Source organism: Plectropomus leopardus, chromosome 2 (genome assembly GCF_026936395.1).
Source record: "Plectropomus leopardus strain MGB_pleo_1.0 chromosome 2, ASM2693639v1, whole genome shotgun sequence".
Lineage (NCBI taxonomy): Eukaryota > Metazoa > Chordata > Actinopteri > Perciformes > Serranidae > Plectropomus > Plectropomus leopardus.
The window spans coordinates 9,909,117-9,923,568 of NC_142177.1; the positions used below are offsets into that span (position 1 = coordinate 9,909,117).

A 14,452-nucleotide genomic window follows, 5' to 3' on the forward strand; every position below is an offset into this window, starting at 1 on the left:
CTAAATTGGGCGGAACATAAGAAACATGCCAGGTCTACTTATGAATTAAAATGTCCAAACATGCAGTCACTTAATGTGCCTCAGGTTCACTGGAGAGCCATTGGGCTCAGTGCTGTCCATACTGTTGCCTGGCAACAGCTGGGTGGAAGTAAATGAAGGAGTGGAAGGAAGCAAACAAAAAAGGCTGCAAGGGAACGCAGAAGTTTTGCAAGGGAACCTACGATCGCTGTGTAACTTTCCTGAAAATAAGCATGTCCTTTATTTTTGCTGTTGAAAAAATGTTTCAATTGAAAACAGTATAAGACTGAAAGCTGCATACATACAATGAAGGTTATGTCTACATTTTATAGGCACTTTACTGTTTGCTTAATAAATGATTAAACCAACACTGACTCATTACAGTATTCTTGACTATATCAGCATGTGAACAACAGAAACAAAACACAGTGGCTTGTTTTCTGTACAATTTTTAAAATTTTATTTATAACAATATCTGTTATTTAGTTTGTAAAGTATTCCAGCAAAAATTAAACATTATTCTCTTTCCAGAAGAAAGTCTGAGCCTCCATGCATCGTGTACTATAAAAGCTATGTGTCATTTTTCATTTAAAAAAAATTGACTAATCAAAGAAATTCTGAAAATGCATGTATGATTTTTGCAAAAAATGTTCTTTAGGTAAAATGATTGTACTTCTCTCAATTAAAGACAAGACATATACAACAGCATAAAATAACACTCGCTGACAGGTAAGCAAAATAAAAACTTGTTATTGTAGTTACATCAAAGATTGGTGTTACTTTCCACATGCATTAAGATATGGCTGACACATTTTTCTGACAGAAAGCAGCATTTTGGGACAGAGGCTGAGCGTAAGGACGTGTCAGAGCGACCGGAATGGTAGCATTAGCAGCAGCAGGGCACAGAGGAGAGTGAGAGATTAGAAAGAGCTCAGGACGAGCGGAGAAATGCTAAAGACCAAATGAACATAATGCACTTAAGACTGAGTCACTACAAAACTGTGAACGTACAGACTTTGATCTTCTAAAGGTAGAAAGATAAATCTACTCACAAAGCCAGAAGGTCTCTGGTTTTTACAAATAAAATTGACTGGAGAAATAAAAGACAAACAAATCCCGATAATTTTCTTTCCTTCTATTTTTCCATAATCACAGCCTCACTTTCCATCTGAAGGAAGACCCTTGTAACAGACAACTGAACAGTGCATACACGGCACTACCCATCAGCACTATCTGCTTTGACCCTCCTGTTATTAGCCAGCTGTGATCTGGGCATATACACACAGCCAACCGCCCACCCACGAAGGCATTTAACTCTTAACGTCCGTAATCTCCACCCATCAGTCTGCCTGGAATGTTTAACCCATGAACCAACTTCCTCATTCTCCAACTCCATAATCACACACTAAAAACGCTTCTCCTCCTCTAATTTCGAGCTCCAACTGTCATACAATGTGATAAAAACAAACATACCTGTTTTACATCCTACGGTATAAAGCCTACAGTACACACTATACCGTAAAATATGAATTCTGTGCAAGGAAGACAACACAATCATTTTATGAACATTTGTTCTCTGAGAAGAAATTACGTGGAAATACTGTAGTTGCCATCTGGTATTGACATTGTACATGTGCTATACACAAACGGTGCTATCACGAATCTGTCTCACACAATCCTGCCGAAAAACTCCAGCAAGACAACATATGTACCGATTTAGAAAACTTTGAGTTTTGCCTTTCCCGCTCAAAGTCAACACAAACAACAAACAGTTGGCACTGGTGAAATGGAACAATGTCTTTTTTTCTCTTCTATACAATTCATACAAAAATAAAAAATTAAAATTGCTCCAATGATAGCATCTTTTCTTCTGATTTTCTTGTTTCCATTTCATTTTGCACAGAGGTAGTGGCTATTTAGGTAAAGGGTAAGGGACAAAGTGTAAATTAAAAATCTCTCATAGAAAATGTTATTCATTTTTGACCAGAGGAATCTCAAAAGAACAAAATATAATACTGCAATCACATACAAAAGTAGTCCTTCATTTTTGTACATTTTATACAGTGTTCACACTTTTTATCAATTTTCTCACTCTTTTTTATAGATTTTTTTGTTTTTGTTTCTTTTTTTTTCAAAAGGCAAGAAGAGGGGTGGGTTTGGAATAGCGTAGGGCCAATGGACAGTCTATGCCAGGGGGTCCACGAGGGGCTCCTCGTCTCCACGTGATAGCAGCTCCTTCTTCTCATCTGTGCTGGCCAGAGAGTTGCGGCTGTTGTGTGCTCCCATGTACAGAGTGGCATATACTGGGTTTGTAAAGTTGGTGGGCTAGAAAGAGCCAAAAGTCATCCATCAGATATATACTGTGCTGTAGCGAGTATAGACAGACTGACTCAAATGTAAAGCCACCAAGATAAAGGCCCAACTAGAATTTCCTAAAATTAATATCAGTCTAAGTGTGTGGTATATTTAGAATATTTTCACCGCCATACCTCGTTATCAAAAGGCCGTTACGTATATCTATCTATCCTCAACTAGTTAACATGCGAGGTAAAATATTCCAAATATAGCACACTCTTAAACTGATTAAGATTTTTTGGTGGCTCAGATACATTACCTTTTGGATTTTAGAACATTGCAGAAAACAAGCTCTGTGGCAGAAAAATGTTTATACTTGTCCAGCAAGATAATCTTCATAAATAAACACCAGTTTCATTATATTTGTAGCCTAAATGCCATTGCCAGAAGTAAAAAGCTAATGTTAGGCTGTCAAGCAACTACACTGCAGTGGCAAGGCATCATAATGAGGCTTTTGTTTTGGCGTGATGGCGCTCTGTAGACTCTTTTAGCCACTTGTTAGCTTCTATCACCTCAGATCACTTGCAAAATTAAAAACATTCCTGTCTGTTGAATAATTGGAGATTTTAGACCAAGATGTCGCCTCAGTTACCTTAATTCCACCTATGTAGGAATCAGTCAGTCAGTCCTATCTCACCTGCAGCTTGTTCAAAACACAGCAGGACTACTCATTGGTACCAGTTAGAGAGACCGTATCTCCCCCGTACTGGCCTCTGTTCATATTTTTTTGTTGTGATTTTTGTCACGATATCGTACGCTCTTATTGGCTCTAAGAGCTCTTAGGCCCTGTCCCAATATCCGCATTACGCCCTTAGGTCTTCCATGAGGTGCACACTCGTGTGATGTTGAGGAAATGTGCATTTAGAGGTGTAAGCGCACAAGGAAGCTGTGTGAGATCAGCACTGGGACAGGTACGTACACGTCACTTACCTACGTCACTTTTGTTCCGATTACCTAAGAGACAAAACATGGTGTTGGCCGTAGCCTCGCTGTTCACAGTACTGCTGCTAAAACTGATGAGAAATCACTGCCAGCTGATTATCTGGAGAATTAGGAACCGCAGATGAGGAAAGCTTCTAAACCGCATCCGAACACTGACGATGATGCCCAACAAACAGGTAAATAAACTGTATAATGAGAACAGTATAATGTAACTTACACTTAAAACGCAATTCCCTCTTCATCACGCCGCTGTCAGACGTTACTTTTCTCAGATTTGTTTGCTTCCTTGTCTTGTCTGCCAGAAACAACCGTTTTGTTTCCCAATTTGTTTGAAATGTTCCAATGTGACAGGGATGTGGTATGATGCTTACTTGCAGAAGGAGTGCATTAAGGGAGCAGAAGGGCAGTTATGATCACTGATGGAGAACAAAACTAAATAATTGGGAAACCCAACGGTCTTGCATCCCTTAGCGAGAGCACACACAAGGGCTCAAGAGCGGATATTTGGACAGGGCCTTAGTTGCTCCGATTTACGGCTGTTTTTTTTATCATGCCTCTGTTCTATTTTATCTCCTTGTAAGGCACTTTGGTCAGTGTTTGTTGTTTTTAAATGTGCTCTGTGAATAAATGTGACGTGACTTAACTACAAACACTATTTCAGACATCTAACCACAAACCCATTTGAAAAACAAGATGAATTCCAGATGAGAGAGGTGCTAAAATGCTAAATCTCGTCTGTGTTTTAGGACTCATTCCTGCAACTCTCCATGACAACAGAAATAAACAAGCTTGCTGATTTCGCCAGTGTGTTGTTGTTAGCACGACGTCATCGTGATTCGGTCTGTGTGCCAGGTATTTTTCTCTACCTTGTCTGGGTCCAGCGTGAAGTCTGCGTCTAGCAGCTCCCCGGCGTCGTCATCTGGCTCGCCCTCGTAGATCTTGTAAGCGGGGTTTCCAATCTCAACATTCATGGCCCCGTTGGTCATCCTTTGGTGCTGGAAGCCCTTGGCCCTATACAGAATATGAAGGGCACAGTCATACCTTCATGTCTTACTCAAGGTTACAGGAGCCTAAACAGAGCAAGCGGGGACACAGCCACATTATGAAGGGAGGGAAGAGGCATCATATGACTCTCACCACCATCCAGGCTGAGGGAACTAAGCCACAGCACAGGCACCAACACAAACCCAGCATTCATGTAGCCCACCACAGATCCAGACACAGAGGACCTGGATGCGGGACTGTTAATGTACAGACAAATCCACCAGTAGATCCCCCAAAATATGCTACAAATGTCTGCATCATCTTTGGTTTCTACCTCTGTGTAAATGCTGGATTTTTCACGTTGCATTTTCCAATCTGAGCTTGGAAGAATGCTGTCACACTGTCCATCTCTCACTGTGAGAGACACTAGCACAATACAAACCACAGCACAGTACGGTAAGTACAATATATGGCACAATATGATGGACAACATTATGATTTATCTACAGCACTAGAGTGCATAGACAGATCTATTCAATGCGTCTTTTCAATAGATCTGCCCTGGAGCCGCTCTGAGGAGGGCGATTACACAGGAGAGATACTGCAGGAGCATCTGAGAGAATGGCGCAACATTCACCACAGGACCAAACACCGCACAGCAAACCAAGACTTATGAGCAAGGAGGAGACAGAGAAAGAGAGAGCATCAGGATGCAGAACTGAATGAGGGTATGGAAGGAAAATGTAACCCTGGCAACCGTTACCGCAAGCGTCTGGAGCCGGTTTTGCCGGGCCGGCTAGACCTGAGGAGCAGAAGACATGCCATTACAGAGAGGAGAGAAAAGTGCAGACGGAAGAAAGGAAAGAAAGAAGAGAAAACGGAAGAAAAAGGGGGAAAACAAAGGTAAAACGAGGCTTTAATGTCTTATGTTCTAAATATGTCACTCACCCTCTCATTCTCCGTCTGTACCAGAATAACGCTCCTGCAGCCGGCAGAACCAGCAGCAACAGCAGCAGCACAGGGATCACTATGGAGGCTGTGCCTGTGTACACAAACACACACAAACATAGAAATGGTGCCCGGAGAGTTTTATCCCAATCCACTATTATTGATGTCATGGTTGTAGACTTACGTCCGCTTGAACCCGAGGTACCGTCAGGGTTAGCTACAAACTCACAGCGATGCCCCGCCCAGCCAGGTGAACATCTACACACACACAAAAAGATAAGAAATAGAGATATGCATGTATACAGTCATGCATTGGAGATATTTTGACTCAAATGATAACAGATATAGCTGTAAGTGGCTTTTGTTAGTTCAAGCCAACGCAGGCTGCTGGAAGTAAAAAGCATGTAACAGGTTTCATGACGGTCACACAGACATTCACTTATGACCAGATCTGTGCCTTTGGAAACGCAGTCACCAGCTGTTGGTCGTTTCAAAAGCATTTTGTGGAAATGCCCAAAATGCTTGATTAAAAATATCCTCCTAATGTGGTCATTTTTGGACAAACTGACCTTTATTCATGGCCAGAATCTTGCACAAAGCAGATGCACATTTGCAGCTGCTGGTGTGTCTACTATTGAGCTTTTTCAAAATAGTATTTTTTAAATTCTGTTTTTTAAGATTTTGTTTTTTGGGGCATTTTCCCCTTTATTGATAGGACAGCGTAAGACAGAAAAGGTGGTAGAGAGAAGGCGAATGACACACAGCAAAGGGCCACAGGCCAGACTCACACCCAGACCACTGCAGAAAGAATCAATGATCTTCATTCCCAACCAAATTAAAACATATCATAAACAAACAAACTAAATAAGAGTACAGAGCAGGTAGAAGTAAAACTTATATATCCCTACCACTTTCTCACTTGTCTTTTAACTCATATATTATTTCAGCAAATTCCCAGATTGATTTGTACTTGTGTACACACAACCATCCCCAGTTTACTCACCACCCAATTAAATAAATAAATGAATACCCCAGGTTTGTTTACAATCCAAATATCCCCTAGTGTTACAAAATAAACAGAAAGACCCTTAACACAACCTTTTCTCATCCATATACCTGCCAAATATATGTTTTCATTCATAGTTTTTTAAATTGATTTATATTTGTGCTTTGTTTCAACCCATTCCACACGCCCCATACACTGAAGCACACAGACTCTTTTTAGTTGTGTGCCCGTGGGCTAGAGCTAGAGGTCACCCACAGAAAAATGTGTTTTTAAAAAAAATAAAAATTGTTGAAAATCATGCGGACTTTTGTGGTTCTTGAAACAAATATATAGAGTGAGTATGAATGGAATGTACCAAGTTTTGTGTAAATCCGACTTACAACACAGAAGTTTTGGAGCTGATTGAAGTCACATTTGTTAAGCAGAATTTGGTAACAACCTCCTATCCTTGGTGAAAATATACAGTGTTTGCAATGCACCATCTCACAGGAATTCGCAAAATCATTTTTGAAAAAATAAAATAAAATAACGAGCAGAAAAATATTGCATGAGCTCTTTAGGCTTGAAGCCGTATTATGACTGAAGACACAGCTCCTCACCTGCACTCTGGAAGCCTTGTGATGGGGTTTATGGAGCACTGGCCGTTTGCACAGTACTCATTGGTATCACATGTGTAACAGCTGGGCTGGACTCTTCCGTTTGTGCAGCTGTCACAGACAAAAAAATGTCAGTACACTCATATTTTAGCCTGTGTAAGTTTGTTTGTGTTGAGTAAATGATGAGTGTTACCGGCAGGTGAAGTCCCCTGTAGATGTGAAACTGCTGCTGGGGATACACTCGCCATCTCGACAATAGTGACACTTGTCAATCTCACATGTGCTGCCGGTGTACTGAGTCGGACAGCGGCACAGTTTGGAGCCGTTTTCACTCTGTAGACATGTGCCTTTGTTCAGGCAGTGGCCTTCACAGCTTCCTGCTCTCACACACACACACACACACACACACACACACACACACACACACACACACACACACACACACACACACACACACAAACACACAAACATGTGAGGGCACTGCTTATTAACCACATCATCATCTACAGTATTGCAGTTTGAACATTTTTAAACATGCATGTGTGACAGATAGTGCGAGCACTCACTGTACTGGCACTGGTCGCCCAGGAAGTCAGAGGGGCAGCTGCAGGTTGGCTGGTTTCCAGTGCTGACTGAACAGTTGCCTCCATTTTTGCAGTAATCCTTACAGGTGCGCAGGTTACAGTTTGGTCCTGTGAAGCCCGTCAGGCATCGACAGGTAGGAGAACCTTTGCAAGGAAAGACATATGAAAGAATAAATTCATAGAAGGCTAAAAAGGGATGTCAGGAGAGACAGGATGAGTCATGTTAATACGCCAACAAAAAACATAAATGAGGCCTGCAAAGTCATATTTTAATAGAAAAGCCCAAACCAGCTTGCATTGTTCAAATCTTACCTGTAGGGGAAGGTGTGCATGTGCCTCCATTCTTGCAGTAGTCCCTGCACTGGTCAATCTCACATCGATCTCCTCCATAATTAGGCTGGCAGCGACACTTTGGCTGTTTGTAGGCATTCAGGAAACAGCTGCCACCGTTCATACATTGGACCAAGCACGTGCCGCTCGGAGGAGCTGCAGATAATAATCATTTTCAGTCAGAAAAATTTAGGTGCTGGTATGTTTGTGTGCTCTATGTTGGAGAGTGGATTTACTCACAGATAGGAGACAGTGTGGGAGTGGGCAGCTCCACACATGTGCCGTTGTCCAGCGTGCGCCCATTGGGACAGATGCAGACTGGTCCACTGGGGCTCAGCAGACACAGCCATTCACATTTCTTCCTGTCGCAGGGATTAGTCACTAAGAAAGACAGAGACAGAACCAAAATTAATAAAGAGAAAAATATAAAACATGCTTTAGTCATCTCCTCTTTGCTGTGATTGTTCAGTGAACTTCTGTGTGTTTTCTACTCACTCTCAGGTTGCTTGTAGCGGTGGTACAAAGCTATATCTGTGGCGTGGTTCAATCCAGTCGTCAGGTTCTCGATGGGGCCCCTGCCAAATTTATTCACTCGGAAGACGTAGTTGTTGATGTAGGTGACACCATAGATGTAGTCCTCAAAGATATCAATGCTGAAAGGCTGATGGAGCTCTGAGTAGAAAACAGAAGAGACATGTTGAGGAAGCTTTACACACAGTATTCATGCTGAAATATACACTCTTACAAATGATTCCTGACTAATAAAGACTGATCTCTGGTACTGATTACATGTATGGGTCTCAGTATTAGGGGTCGACCAATGTTGTTTTTTCAGGGCAGATAGCGATACCGATTAGTAGTTAAAGTTTACAGTAGTAGTAGTTTACAATAAAAATTAAAATCTTTCTGTCAATATTTAGAATTTGGAATATAATAAACTCCAAAACAAAACTTTGTTTAAATGCCTTTGGCAATGTTGAATCAAAACTCAGACTTTCAACATAAATACAGCAAGTTCCCTGTAACTTTATTTATAAGTGAAATAAAAAAAGTGAAAAGTGAAGTGAAAATTTAAATAAAAAATAAATAGATTAAAAAAAGCTCCCTTAGGTTTCACAAAATAAAAGTTCATCCCATTTTTCAGATAATCTGCAAAATGCCAAATTTTGGCCCTGATAATCAGCCCAGCCAATAATCTGTCGACCCCTCCTCAGTATGCGCCACTTAACTGTTCTTAATGCCGTTTACAGCCACAACCACATCACTGCCATTCAACCTCACGCTGCAGATCAAGGAGAGTTTAGCATCGGCCCAGAACAGACGCTCATTGAAGTAGTCCACTGCTAGACCTATACAGACAGAGAGAGAGCAGCATTAGAAAAGGCAGACGTGCTTTTAGTCCAGGACAGATGATTAAAGGAATACTCCGTCTCCCCAAATGACTTTTTGTATATCAGTTACTGACCCCATATTACGTTGACTTCATGGAGAAAACTTTTTTTTATACGCCTTCAATGAACGAAGAATACAAAAACTTCAAACAAAACAGATAATTCTTGATGGATTAAAGGAGGACCATATTTAACAACAACAAAACATTTATTTTCAAGCTCTCGCACAACTCATGCAGTATAATCCAAGTCTCAAGGTCAACTTTACTATCCGAGGGATAATTCTTTGCACAGCCAGCAGTAAAATAACTACAAACAACAATGCACAACAACACATAATTCACAACACGTCCACAATAAAACAAAGAATCACATTATACTGTCGATGAGTACAACAGTAGCACTGCTGCTTGTAGCCATTAGTCCAGCGCCTCATTCATCTACTCATATGCTCAGTACTTCTCAAACAGACAGCGCTTTTAGACGAGGAACGAAACTCAAAATGAAACTTGTTTATGTTCTCTTGAAGTTCAAACTCCATTGACAAAAACTGTAATTTTACATCTCTGAAGGCACAAGCTGCTGGTTTATCACTGCCTCGATCAGTTTGTGATCTTTTGTGACTTAGAGGAATCTGAACTAACCCTTTACAACACCAAAGTCACACAATAACACAAACAGACTCATTGTTCAAGGCAGTGGTGGACCAGCAGCTTGCATGTTCAGAGATGTAAAGTTACTGTTTGTGTGAATGAAGTCTGGCTTTGAAGAGAGCACAGATAAATGTCACTTTTAGTTCAGTTCCCTGTTGGAGAGGGCTGTCTGTCTAGGAAGTGCTGAGCATATGACTGGATTAATGAGGCTTTAATGATGGTGAGACTTTGTAAACAGATGCTTTGGTATAGTTCTGCTGTTGTTAAACATGCACTCCTTAACTCTAATCCCTCAAGAATTTTCTCAGTTTTTGGATGCTCCATTCAACATGGACTTATGCCAGAAAAAAACAAGTTTCCTTCAAAAGTTCAAGGTAACACTGGGTGAGTGATTGATATACAAATGATTATTTGGGGGGGGTGAAGTATTCCTGTATTTATGTACTGTATGTGTGTGCATGTTTTACCAGTTGGCCACTGGATGTTCTCCTCCACCAGAGTCTCTCTCATGGTTCCATCCATTGCAGCTGTTTCAATCTTGGGATGGTTGCCCCAGTCTGCCCAGTACATTTTCCTAATAATGAAAACATTAAAGCTCTATTTATCAGCACTGTTATCACAATGAAAACTCAGTTTGTAATTTTGTAATTTTCTACAATTCTTTCTACAATTGTTTCCCTGTATCATCACGCCTCCCAGTTTCCCAATGGCCCGCTCACCCTCTTTGGGGGTCAACTACAATGGCATAAGGCTCATCGATCATGCCGGAGATAAGGGTTTTGCGGTGGCGTCCTCCACTAAGCTGGGCCACCTCGATGACGTCTCGACCAGAGTCGGTCCAGTACAAGTTCCCTGCCACCCAGTCCACAGCTATGCCACGGGGCATCTTCAAATCAGGGATCTAAACACAGAGACAGACAAACAGCACTAAGACCCTCCAAAAATGGACACACATCTTTCTTTTTTTGTGTTTCCATCACATGCATGCCAAAACACAAGCACAAATATGCGCACTCACCTCCACGTTTGTGACCCTTGATTCGATTTGGCGTCGGTTGCGGTTGCTGTTGGGGGAGGAGGAGGAAGAAGGCAAATCATAGGAAGAAATCCGCCCCGTGTGCCAGTTTGTCCAGTAAATGCGGTTAGCCTTGACATGCAGATCCATGGCATCGATGCGCACGTTTGCATCGCCCTGGAAGGTCTGCTCATAGCGCCAGTTTGGCATGGATGGGTCCAGGCTGCGGATCTCACTGTCGTCAGCGATGTAGAGCACTTGTCTCGGAGCTGGGGATGCACAGAGAGTTATGTCAGGACAGAAAAAGGACAAACAAATCACTTCAGTCCAGCAGAGACACAAGAAAATGAAGGCAGGTAAGCAGTGCACACACATTAGCCTGGAAAGCATCAGTTATAATGGAAGTACTCACAGTCAGCCTTGCAGGTGTCATTGATTCTAGTGAAGTATTTGTGGCAGCTGCACTTGTGGGAACCCTTTGTGTTGTTGCAAATGTGGGAACACACTCCGAACTGCTGACACTCATTCTTATCTGTGAAACAACATAATGCACATTAAATACACACTAGCACTGCCAAAGGGTCATTTTGACCCCCCTCGTGTTTTCAAAAACATGTCATTTTTTTGTAAATTAAAACCCCTACATGTTCTTCTTCTACATCAATGAAATTATTTCAAATGAATACCTCATTCACAATATGACAGCTTTGAAATCAGTTTGTTATGCTCTGTTAACATGAATTTGTGAAGAAAACTGTGCTCTTGCATGTCTTCACAGAAAACAACAAACATATTGATATAGCGATTTATTGGGGACCACGTTTAACAACAGCAAAACTATGTCAAAACATCCATTTACAAACTCTCACACAACTTGTGCAGTTTTATCCAAGTCTTACTTATCCAACCTTATGCTAAGTACTTCACAAACACATGCATTTTTGCTAAAAATGTACTAATAAAAACGCCAGGGGACACCAGATAAAAAGTCATGTTTTTTAGAAGTACTGAGCATAGAATAAATGAGTCTTAGATTAAACTGCACCAGTTGTCTGAGAGTTTGTATGTGAATATTTTAATATATTTTGCTGATAATAAAATGCAGTCCCCAATCAATTAATAAATCAGGCGTTTTCCATGGAAGCGTATGTGAAAAAAGTTTTCTTCCCGGATTAAAGGTAACATGGCATGACTTATCAATTTAAAAATGGTAATTTTGTCACTGAAGTGTTCCATTATTATGTTCTTGATTTAATTTGAGGCTTATGTTACATTTTAAATGATTGTATAGTTTATTAATGGATTAAAAATGCATTTGATTTCTTCTTTCTGCAACTGAATAAAGCACAACTGTGAAATTAATAAATGTATGAAGTTTATTTACTGAATTTTAAAAAGTTATTTTTTCCAAGTCTTACTTATTATTCAAAATGAAACTGACCTAATTGAGATTAGGGATAAAAACAACTCTGTGAACGTCCTAGTGTTGAGCAGATGAGCACAAAATTAGATTTGCAAAACAGAGCGAGGGCAGAGAAAACTGTACCTTCACATCTGTTACGTCCGTTGGATTGGAAGCCGGGTTTGCAGGAGCAGAAGGAGTCGGTGCCATTCACCACACAGTGGGCTTCGTCTCCGTCTCCGCACACCGTCCTGTTACTGCGGCAGTCATTTAGCACTGTCTCTGCAAGCACAGACACAGGTCACATACATTCACACTGACAACCACGCAGAATGTACACCGTCCATACTGTGACTCAACACACCTTTCTTATTGCAGTCGATTTCGTCAGAACCGTAATCCTCGCAGTCATTGAAGTAGTTGCAGCGCAGGACAGAGCTGATGCAACGCCCGTTAGAGCACCTGAACTCATCTTTTTGACATACTGGTGTGGGAGGGAGTGATGCTGGAGGAGTAAAGGGGTCACAGAGAGGTCATTACCCTAATTATTATGTTGATTTGTCTTTACATTCCATGATTTCTGGATTCCTGGAATCCTATCCTATTACAAGTTTAATAAATGCCAATTCATGCCTAAATTAAATGCCTCGTGAAGACAGACTGTGTCTGCTCTGTCAACAGAGGTGGAGACAGAGCACTATTTCCTGCTACTATGTGCAAAGACATTGGAGCACAGTTCTTTACAAAAATTTAAAAAATGCAACATCTACAACCGACAAAACAACACAGAAGTCCAGAGTTCACCTCGTCACGGCTCACACTGCCTTTTCTTTTACTACTCTTACTCTCACTTTACTTTATTACTGATTTTGAATTAAAAATTTACTGTAACTGTTTCTTTGTTGATAGATAGATAGATACATAGATAGATAGATAGATAGATAGATAGATAGATAGAGCACCAGTAAATTTAAAATATGTAATGAATAAATGCATGTAATATTTGTAAAATTATTATTTTTTGTTTGTTTTATTCTGTGAACCGCTTTGGCAATAACATATTTTTGTTCATGCTAATAAAGCTATTTGAATTTGAATTTAAATACTTTCTTGAACTGTTGATGTGATTTAACAGTGAGCCGGTGTGTCTCCCTTTGAAATTATTAAAAACACACTAAAAAAAAGCGTGCAAACAAACTCACGGCAGTTGACTTCATCGCTGTTGTCCCCACAGTTGTTGACACCATCACAGCGTTTTGATAAAGGCAGACACACGCGGTCATTATGACAGCGGAACTGCCTCATGGGTGGACACTGGAATTTAACTTAAGGACAGAAAAAAACAACACATCAAGAAAAAGAGAAGACTGCATCCAAGCAAGGTTTCAAGTCATCTTCGAGAATACTGTTGACTATCGAAATGCTGGGATTCTCACCACACTCTTCTGGATTCTCATCTGAGTTGTCTCCACAGTCATCCTCACCGTCACACTTCCAGCCCAGAGGTTTACAGAGAGTGTTATTGCACTGGAACTCGTCCAGGGGGCAGTGTCTACCCACTGAAACACGGCGATAAGATGAGAGGAATGAGTGATGCATTACATTTGCTACTGATACATGAGCAGAAAATGTGAGTGTGTTTCTTACCACCGCTGTCACATTTCTCCTCATCACTACCATCCAAACAGTCAACATCAGCATCGCAGCGCCAGCGGATAGCGATGCAATGGCCATTTTTGCACTGGAACTGATCACTGTCACACTTCACATCACAGCCATTCTGGAACAATGAAAACAATTATTTTAGTGTGTCAAATATCAAAGCTGAATGTGAATCAGGAAGAAAAAGTGGTTGATACCTCATCTGAACCATCGGCACAGTCGTGATCCCCATCGCACTTCCAGCGTCCAGCAATGCAGCGGCCATTTGTGCAGGAAAACTCGCTCTCCGAACACTGACGAGGCACTGAGGACAGAGAGGAGACAGCTTAGAGAGGTGACAGAAGAATCCAACAGGAACAGAGAGTAGAGGTGAGGAGCAAGGTAAAGGGAAAAAGAGAAGAAAGGGTGGGTAGAGAGAAGACTGCAAAATAGAGAGCAGGGTGCTCTGCTGAGAGCCAGACGCACATGAATAAAAAAAGGCAGAGAATTTACATTACAGGATTGACTCATGGGGCACAAAGGTGGGGATGGTGCAACATTCTGTTTTGTATGTAGCAGAGGAGCTA

At 41.1% G+C, this 14,452-nt stretch overlaps 1 protein-coding gene across 2 annotated transcripts in view; it reads right to left on the bottom strand.

Moving 5' to 3' along the window:
* Positions 1–451: 451 nt before the first annotated feature.
* Positions 452–14,452, bottom strand: part of lrp1aa (low density lipoprotein receptor-related protein 1Aa) — a 125,753-nt gene continuing 111,752 nt past the window's right edge. The window contains exons 69-90 of one of the 2 annotated variants that reach the window (XM_088084293.1): positions 14,084–14,190; positions 13,872–14,004; positions 13,661–13,783; positions 13,427–13,549; positions 12,589–12,729; positions 12,369–12,506; positions 11,235–11,354; positions 10,826–11,091; positions 10,527–10,708; positions 10,275–10,381; positions 8,993–9,112; positions 8,259–8,435; positions 8,004–8,144; positions 7,746–7,919; positions 7,416–7,577; positions 7,043–7,226; positions 6,853–6,960; positions 5,432–5,505; positions 5,248–5,341; positions 5,063–5,101; positions 4,182–4,326; positions 452–2,343 (exon numbers count right to left, since the gene is read on the bottom strand). In XM_088084293.1, coding sequence (XP_087940419.1) covers positions 2,203–2,343; positions 4,182–4,326; positions 5,063–5,101; positions 5,248–5,341; positions 5,432–5,505; positions 6,853–6,960; positions 7,043–7,226; positions 7,416–7,577; positions 7,746–7,919; positions 8,004–8,144; positions 8,259–8,435; positions 8,993–9,112; positions 10,275–10,381; positions 10,527–10,708; positions 10,826–11,091; positions 11,235–11,354; positions 12,369–12,506; positions 12,589–12,729; positions 13,427–13,549; positions 13,661–13,783; positions 13,872–14,004; positions 14,084–14,190 — 2,999 coding nt within the window. In that variant the 3' untranslated portion in view covers positions 452–2,202. The remainder of the gene's footprint in view (positions 2,344–4,181; positions 4,327–5,062; positions 5,102–5,247; positions 5,342–5,431; positions 5,506–6,852; positions 6,961–7,042; positions 7,227–7,415; positions 7,578–7,745; positions 7,920–8,003; positions 8,145–8,258; positions 8,436–8,992; positions 9,113–10,274; positions 10,382–10,526; positions 10,709–10,825; positions 11,092–11,234; positions 11,355–12,368; positions 12,507–12,588; positions 12,730–13,426; positions 13,550–13,660; positions 13,784–13,871; positions 14,005–14,083; positions 14,191–14,452) is intronic. The other variant, XM_042499984.2, reaches the window with a different exon arrangement.